This window comes from Aulonocara stuartgranti (genome assembly GCF_965226115.1).
Source record: "Aulonocara stuartgranti genome assembly, chromosome: 1".
Taxonomy (NCBI): Eukaryota; Metazoa; Chordata; class Actinopteri; order Cichliformes; family Cichlidae; genus Aulonocara; species Aulonocara stuartgranti.
In genome coordinates, this window is record NC_138939.1 from 41,833,453 (window position 1) to 41,842,460 (window position 9,008).

The window sequence follows — 9,008 nt, forward strand, 5'->3', positions numbered from 1 at the left end:
TTTGAGTGCTGCTAATGAACACTGAAAGTTATGCCACACACAGTCCTACTGCCAGACTGTAAACTACTGCTGAAAAATAATCCCTGAACAAGAAAGAAATTACTCTGCAACCCTTAAAAACTATATTACACACTTGTGACGTGTATTAATGTGTTTGGTATAGGTAGAGTAGGTCATCGACTAATTGAAAGTTTGGTAGCCTGATTCCTGGCTGCTCCAGTCTGCCTTTTAAATATCCTTTAAAAGGCAGACTCTGGTAACCCCAAGGTGCTCTTTGATGCATCCATCACAGTAGAAATGTTAGAAAGCACGCCGTAGAAAAAGCATAGTGCTTTTATGAATGAGGCATGCTGAATAAAGCGCCAAGTACTCAGGTAGAGTAGAAAAGTGCTATAGAAGAACCACTCCATTTAATATATTGTTCAGTCTTGCAAAAACACATTCAGTTATAGTGAGCAGGTTTGAGCTCCTCTGGACCAAAACAGGCAACCAGTTTTCCAGATTCCATCTAATGTTTTTATTGTGTTGTCAACACAAGGATGAATACACCGTTCCAGTTGCAAAAAACTGGCATGAAGCAGACACAAATGTGTGGAATGATTTGTGAAAACATTAAAACAGTCTATGGCTTACTGAGCATGACACTGAATCTACATACAAATTCAAATCAACTCACTGACAGTTGGAGCAAAAAGCTTTTTCTTGTATATAAATATAAAAAGGGGAAAGGAAGGCCACTATGGGCCTAAAAGGAAAGATAAAGTCTCTTTCACCGAGACAGCTTAGCACTCAACAGAGTTATACATATCCCATTTTCTGTTATGGCACCAGTATCAAAGCATGCCCTGGACTCGCTGGTTTCCATTGCAGATGCTTCACCTCAAATAGTTTTATGCAGCTAGTAGGCACTGAACCAACAAGTAGAATAGAATATAACTAAACGGAAAAAAAAAAGACTACAAATTAGAGATAGTTGTTGACTGTCACATGAGGTATTGTGGATCAAAGCATTTCTGTACATTGTCTCATTTTTCCTTGTTTTTGGAATATTATGGAAAATTTTTCTGTAGTTATGAACAAAAAAAAGATCACATAGAATACACAAGAAAAATAAACAAATGAGGATGTCAATAACAATTTCTATGAGAAAGTTCAATCCTAAAATGGCATTATATCGACATATGTATAAAACAACCAAAATGTAGCAGCAAACAGGAGAAAAGCATGGTTTTTAATCAATTTTTTAAACATGTAGCTGGAATTTATTTTCTATAGCAGCGGAATACAAGGAGTGTTTCTCTCCTACTCTATCCTTAATGTACAATCAGAAACCTATTTTACAAGGTTCCTACACAGTGTGACATGCTCACAGAACTCACGTTTCCCACGCTTTGACTCCATGTAGTAGAGAGCTCTCCTTGCTCATGGTAACCTGTCCATCCGTATGTATAAAGTATATATCAACCTGAACATGACAACATCCCCGTGCTGTGTAGGAGCCCTTGTATGAAATATACAGCAGTAAGACGCACCCCATTGGTGAGCCCTCAAACTTTTTGCCACTTCTTTTGCTGGCTTCGCTTCCCTTTTTCCTCTAGGCAAGTCCCAAAAAACGCACACCACGTCTTTTAGGTTTGTGCAAAATCAAGTTAATATTTTCACCACTCTCTTTTTTTAAGCTTCATTGCCCTCATAATCTATGACACGTATGTGAGCTGGGCTACAGCAATGGAGAAGAATTACAGAGACTAGTTGCAGTTTGACCTGTTCTGGAGGAAGAAATAAGCTTGAATTTAACGTCAGCTCATGAAGCCATGGTCAGCATGAACCTACAAAGATAAATAATATGTTTTACTATACAAAAATGATTTGAACTATTAAAATAGTACTTTTTACGTTTAGCTCTGGGCCTTTAACATTTGGCTTTGCACACATTTAAACCTATAAAATCATGACGTCAGAGCAGCTCTACCTGTATGAAACACTGAGAACTGGAAGGCAGCTACAGCGAGCCACGGTGCTGAGCAGCTTTCAGTTTCTGCCACAGTGCTCAATTCTGTGTCCCACACCATGAATCAGATCCAGGCATAACTGGGTGTAACTGTCAGCAAGTACTCCCCACACTCTCCATCATCAAAAGACTGTTTTCATATTGTTTTACAAACTATCACTGTGACTTTTAGCTGAGCCAGCATCACTGACCAAAAGTGCTTTTCTTTAGAAAACAAAGTTGGAATGAATTACGTCTAACTACACAGAGAAAGAACAGACTGTGGACTGCTCTGTTTATATTTGATTTTATCAAATAACAGGTAAATGGGTAAAGCAAAAATCAAAGATTGACCAAAGAATTTCCCTAGTCCAAACCTTACAATAGCAGTCCAAAGTCTTTAAGGGTGATAGAATGTGAGCATCTCACCCTACGTTTGCTTTAAGACAAACAAACAAACAAACAAACAAGCTTTGAAGAACAGAAGCATAAAACTAACTAACTGAGAGGTTTAAAATGATACATAATAAAGTGACTAAATATAAGCAAGCAGGGTATATGAGTGTCTGCACTACAAGACAAACATGGAAACTTGGGCAGGAACTCTAAAGCATTCCGACATAACAGAAAACGAAGTAAAAGACGAGCCTCTTGCTTTCACGTGAAGCCCTGATGACAGACTATGAGAACCTACTGTACACTTTGGGATGTTTTAGTAGGCATGCTCAGTCTGCTTTAATTGAAAGATTCCTAATTAACGTGTGAGGGAATAAGAAAAACATTTGCCTCTGTGGCTTCAGCTCCAGCTCCACAGAGCTCATTGATATTCAGTGTCTGTTCTCTCTGGTACATCTCTGTAGAGTTCATTTCTTTTCCTGGCCTGGGAGGGGACGCTGGCAGGACATGTGACAGGGGTGAGCATGGTGAGCATCCTATCTTGGCAGCCGTAGTGGACAGCAGGCATGTGAGTGACACGCTGGAGGAGGAAGGGAGGGAGGGAGTTCAAGTGGGGTGCCCCATCCCTGGTCCGCCCGTTACCACCCTCTGACAACTTTCCCTCCATCACTGCTCATTGTGCGACGTAGGTCCGGGTCGCCTCAGATGTTGATGTCTCTGACGTCTGTTGGGGTGCAGGACAAGTCCGCGTCCTCGTCAACTCGTTTAGTTTCTGTTGTGCCATTGTGCTGTTGTGCCTGTCGCAGGCTAGACTCCAGCAGAGACTCTATCTGCTCCTGACATGACCGCAAGCAGTCCTGCAAGCACAGAATTGAGACTGAGTCAAGACCAATTGCACTGCAAACATCAAATAAGTGACAAAACGTTTCCATACCGGGTCGCTACGAATGACCTGCGACAGGAAGTTAGTGAGGTTCTGGGAAGACAAGGACGCATCTTGGCTCTTCAGGTAGAGCCCTTGAACAGCTGCTGCTACACTCCCTGCGGCCACCATTGAGGGAGGGCTGGCAATGAAGTTGACATCTGTTAAAACAGCACAACAAAGTTTTCCAGGGATGAAAACAACTGCACGCTCATTGCTAACCTGAGAAACTCAGAACTCTGTTTTCTGCTCACACACACACACACACACGCACACGCTTGCATTAAGGACAAAGTTCATGTCACACCTGTAGCACACAGTGCCACAAAGGTCTGGGCATGTTTCCTGAGGATCTGCTTGGTGGAGGGATAGATCTTCAGCTTGGACAGGAAGTGCTCGATGAAGTCATGAGGAGTTACTGAAGCCAGATCCCACTTGAGCTTGTTGAGAACCAGCAGCTCCATTTGCTGTGGACGGAGCAGAACAGAGGGAGTCACTCAAACTGATCCGTATACAGTACAAGTGTCTGTGGTGACATGTATTTATTCTAGAAGTTATTTTAGGTTTTAAAAGTTTTATCTAATCTGCTTTTTCTTAAAATGACATTTGACATCAAGTTTCTGTGTCCCCATCCCGTCCAAATGTATACAAACACAGTCATCCACAAAAACATATGCTGCAGTGTAGGAACATGAATAATTGAGATATGCTCCTTTGAAGGGGAGCACACAATAGAAGAAGACTGTGAGACTGACTGGAGCCAATGTTGGTTATTGGCAAGCATGTGCAGGTCTGTCCTATGACCACTAGGTGTTGCTGTGAACCAGATTTTTCTTGGCAGCCACTGAAACCATTCATGAAATCAGAGCGGCCTCCAGCCACCATGGGAAAGTCATCCGCAGCCATTCAGACACTGCTGCACATTTCTGCTCTTAGTTCAACGTCATTTCAATACAGTTTCCTCCCTCCCACCCACCACGGTGACACTAACCAGATAAACTGCAAACATTAGGTATACTGTTCAGTGCATATTGTGCTGTATGTGTTATGCAACATCCAAGTGTGCAGAAGTCAATTACCAGCAGTTCCCCGGGCAGGACCGAGTTGTCCGTGTAAATACAGAGTTTCTCCGCCGTTAAGGGCACAGTCTCCTTCATTTTTGATGCTAGAAACATGCATGTGGCTCCGAGCAGCTGTAGTCTTGTTTTCCTGGTGGCCTCAACTGATAGAAATCTGTCCAAGTAGTTCATAGCGAGCGGAAAAACCTCCTCCTCACATTTCTGTTCCTCGCAGACCTGGGAGGGTAGACAAAGCTATTAGAGTATGCTTTTGCTCGGTTCCAGGAACTTCCAACTCATGTGCATTGCGGAGTCTTTGTCTCTGCGTCTTAATCCGTGCACAGCTGTTTGCGTTCAAGAGCCGCACTGACGACAAACGACATTAGAACAAATTACAGTCTGCACATTAAATATGTTTGAGTTGTTTCAATTTCCTCACCACTCTATTTAAAAAAACAAAACGTAATTTCAGACCACACCGGAATAATGGCAAGTTCACACGCAATGTATTTATTACGTAGTTTGGAGTGTTCAGCACAGAAAGCAGCCGAGAATTAGTTTGCAGTCAGTTCTGACTGAGACACAAAGGTGGCGTCCATGCAAGTTCCACACTCCAATTTCAACTTCGTCATCTTTTCAAAAAATATTTAGAAATATTTAAAAATTATCTGGCCGTGTTAAAATAGGATTTAAATGATCCTTATCGAATGACTAATCGGATGGGACACAAATGTACCCGACTGCAGTCCAAGTGAATTCAAAAGAAAATGTTTTTTGCGACGGGCTTTCACGTGTTGCAGGCAGCACTTCCCCCGGCGCCCAGATGCACAATTTCAAAAATTAATAAAAAATACAAGACAGCACAGAATTCATTCCAAAACTACACGTAAATGTTTAAAAACATCTCAAGTATTAAAGCCGACTCCAAAATGTCATTTCTTCATTTTACGCTTTCTAAGAATATCCATTTTTCGTGGCGACCTTCACACGCAGCCCGGACCGTCGGCAAGCACAACAAAGTTTAGCAGCGGACAGCAGCTAAACGAGCGCCAGCAGGCACCGTGCAGCCGTCTCATCTTATACAGGCATTTCTTTCCGATATTACAAAGTTATTGTCATTTCTGTTGACATTATTGATTTTTAAAGATATTAAAATCTTCCTCCTGTACGACAACAAAGATGGCGCATAATACTGGCACAGAGCAGACTGCATACGTGTACATTGCTGTTATTTCGGAATATTTTTTCCGATCTCGTCAACATTTAATGCAAGAAGCAAAAACATGCGGAATCCAAAGAAATAACTAAGAAAGGCAGCCGACTCGTGGTGGAAAGCGAGAGGCCGATCTCCGCTTATAGGTGAAGGACCACCCAGCACTCATCGGGACTTTTCAGAGCCTTTATGTAACATGCACAGTAAAATAGCAGACGGAGCCGCACAACTTTCATATAACGACCAATATGCCACCTTCGGGTGTACACAGAGGTTAAGCAAGCGACACGCCGTCGGGGAGTTGGAAGCAAAAAGTTAAAGTCAAATAAACCAACCTCCAACATCCAGGTGGCAACTATTTTTCGCATTTTTGGTACAATTTCTTTCTGAACACACTTGAAGTAGTTTGGCGAAGGCAAGTAGTTTTCTTCGGCCTTGAGCATGGTGTGTAGAACTCGGTCATTGAGCAGGTTGACGTCCTGGTAAGCTCTCCTGATTGAGTCCACCTCACAGCACAGCAGCTGGTCCTCCATAGTAGGCTAATTCTGCTTTGAGTATATTTATCACTGCCGATAAAACTTTCCTATCTCCGGGTTAAGACGTCACCGTGTAACAGTAAGAAGACGCCGGAGCACAGAAACCCACAGCCAGCTACTTTTCTCGCCACTTTCTTCTTACTGGGCTGCCGCTGCTGCGTGCTGTTACTCCGACTGTGTGCGCCAGCCCTCTGGAACAAACCACTTCGCACTGCGAGACAAAAACCCCTGCCTCGCGCTCACCAAACACGCACGAGAACACACACAAAGTTTATCAGCGAACACGCACGGCGGAGGAGATGACGTCAGCTGTTGTTAAGTGTTGGGGGTGGGCAGAGGCGGCAGGGGGTCGGATCAAAGAGATACGCAGTCTGCAAAAGAGCGCGCGAGGAAGGGATTCTATTATAGCGCTATACATATATATAAGAAAGAGAAGGGAAGACCTCCCTCCTCGCGTCTCTCCCCCCTCCTCCTATAGCCTGGTACCTTCTAAAGAGGAGGTGGGAGGTCCGGGGTCAGGGAGACGTCTGTCCCTTTTGGAAAGGATATGCCAGGGGGTGGTTGCTTGTTATCAGTAGGGGGCGATAGAGGCTCACAGCCCTCTCTTTTCATATTGTACTTCCTCTGTCTGTGACTGAATGAAAGCAGAAGCTCTGAGCAAACATAAGGTGAGCACGTGGGACAACAGTGAGTTGCTGCTTTAGTCATTCACTTCTCTGACTCCATCTAGCATGGGAGAACACTGGAAAGAGTTTCCCAGATCAGGCTATAATAATTATAGCTCTATTATCAGCTGACTTAAAGGCCAGTTTCCTTTTTTCTTTAGCAGAACATACATTGTATTATTGTAGGGTCTTTACTTTACCATATAAAGCGCCCCGAGGCGACTGTTGTTGAGAATTAGGGCTGCTTAAATCAAACTGAATTTAACTGAATAGCTTCAGTACAATTCTGTTAGCACTGAACAGTGTAATCATATATTTATATGTGTGTGTGTACCTCAGTATAATAAAATGTTAGGAAAATAGTCAAGATTAAAGACTTTCCTGACTCTCTCACACACACACACACACACACACACACACACACACACACACACACACAACGGGAGGAGACTGGCGTTAAACCAATGGGAGGAATTGCTGTTACTAGGCAGATGTTGGTGTATCTTTTCATGTAGGGAAAAGTTCAGTGCACTGGAAAACTTGACATTGCTATTGATAATCCAATCAAAGTCCTTTGACACAGTCTTTTAAAATAAACAATACAGACATTTACTACCGACGGTATTTTGTTCACCAGAACCACCAGGAAACAATTTAGATCAAGTTATTAATGGAGCCATGCAGAGATGTATATTCTGACTTTTGCAGCTTGATGAAAACTATGAAAGTGTATTTAGCTGCTTAAGTTAAAAATTAAATGGGCACTCTGTGCACATTTTAATCTATTTTCAATATGCATTGGAGCTTTTCACATTCCTGAAATTCCTGTCTGAGCTAGTGGGTACCGTAATGCCTGAAGCAGGCTTCACCTCCGTGGACAAAGCAAGAAGTCACATTAGGAGCGTATCTGCACTCTGCTGTGGCTTCGAATGAGCGTATAAATGTACGAATAAATGATTCTGTTGTGTAAAACCTGTATCCATCTATTCAGAAATGTTTCACAGATTGGCTCTTTTTTTCAAACACTTATTTGTGTATTACTTCCACTTTAGAAAACACACTGGCCTTTGCTGTATACTTTAATATATATTATACTCTGTATTTTATTGTAGCTGCTTTGTAACTGAATCATGCTAGTAATCCATTTCAGTGGTGAATTGCTGGTTACCAATTTGAGCTTTACTGTTTTATTTATAGTGTGTGCATGTCACCTGTAAAGCTTTTATCATTGTTTTATATCGTATTTTTACCATGATGTCATTCAAGTCCACGTTGTTATTATGTATACTCTGCAGACACAGATGCTAATAAAACTGATGAATGATTGTAGTCTGCTTCACTGACAGCTTTCCTCTGTGCCATTTGTGTCTCTTCAGCCCCTCGTGCACAGTCAGATATGGGTTTTCTCAGGGAAACAAAGAGAGCTGGAGCATGTGACTTTTGCTGTGAGGCTCTTCTAGCAGCTTTATGGTAACAGGGAGGGGTGTTTAAAGGGACAGTGGAGGGTGACATGACACCAGCATACGTACTGATTCAGACTATCCCACTACTGCACAGCCCATGGCATATAGCCCATTGCTATATGCAATTTACCATATCAAGGCCACGGCTTGATAATGTGGATTCAAACATATAGCAATAAACTATTAATGGCATCCACCCATTCTCTTGAACGTCATCTTTGGCAGGACGTGTGGCATAAGATATCCATCTTTAACTCTCTGTTGACACATATAACCAAACTCATCTGTTGGGGTGTTTATCAGCAAGATTAAACACAATGACCAGGCCTTTCATGATAATTAGTGGAGAGGTTAAGCATGGGTAAATGACGGCCCCATCACATGTTTGTGTTGATCACGTTCTTCAACATTGCAATGTGAGATGTGGATATTCTTTTAGCTAATGATGCAGTAAACTGGCATTTATTAGTTTCCCAGAAGTATACAAATTCACAACGAACCCTGTAATTGAAACTGTATGCAGATATTTATTAATCAATGATACAGACGCTGAAGGTGATGGAAATACGTTGGTGCATTTACAGAGTGTCTGTGTATCTGCGTGTGTGTGCTCATTTCTGTCCTCCAACTCACACCCTCCCCCATGCCGTTTGTACTTCTCAGCTTTCTGTCATGTGGGGCACTTTTTGCATAATGCTGAAACCTTTAGAGATGAACTGTATAAGGCCGTATTCCTTCACATTAATATGCATGCTCATAGATAAC

The 9,008-nt window shown here is 42.3% G+C and overlaps 1 protein-coding gene across 1 annotated transcript; it reads right to left on the minus strand.

Annotated features, from left to right (window-relative positions):
- Positions 1-493: 493 nt before the first annotated feature.
- ccnd1 (cyclin D1) lies at positions 494-6,556 on the minus strand. The gene is made up of 5 exons (XM_082531247.1): positions 5,915-6,556; positions 4,388-4,603; positions 3,616-3,775; positions 3,321-3,469; positions 494-3,243 (listed from the first exon to the last, which is right to left on the minus strand). The coding sequence occupies exons 1-5, from the start codon at positions 6,110-6,112 to the stop codon at positions 3,088-3,090; spliced, it is 879 nt and encodes a 292-aa protein (XP_082387373.1). The 5' UTR covers positions 6,113-6,556; the 3' UTR covers positions 494-3,087.
- Between the last annotated feature and the right edge of the window lie 2,452 nt (positions 6,557-9,008).

Bases quoted from the DNA above. Each gene is read 5' to 3' on its own strand.
- ccnd1 (XM_082531247.1), bottom strand. From the start codon at position 6,112: ATGGAGGACCAGCTGCTGTGCTGTGAGGTGGACTCAATCAGGAGAGCT. The intron at 4,604-5,914 runs GTTGGTTTATTT...CTACCCTCCCAG, and splicing joins TTGCCACCTGGATGTTGGAG to GTCTGCGAGGAACAGAAATG. The intron at 3,244-3,320 runs GTATGGAAACGT...CTGTGCTTGCAG, and splicing joins AGGTCATTCGTAGCGACCCG to GACTGCTTGCGGTCATGTCA.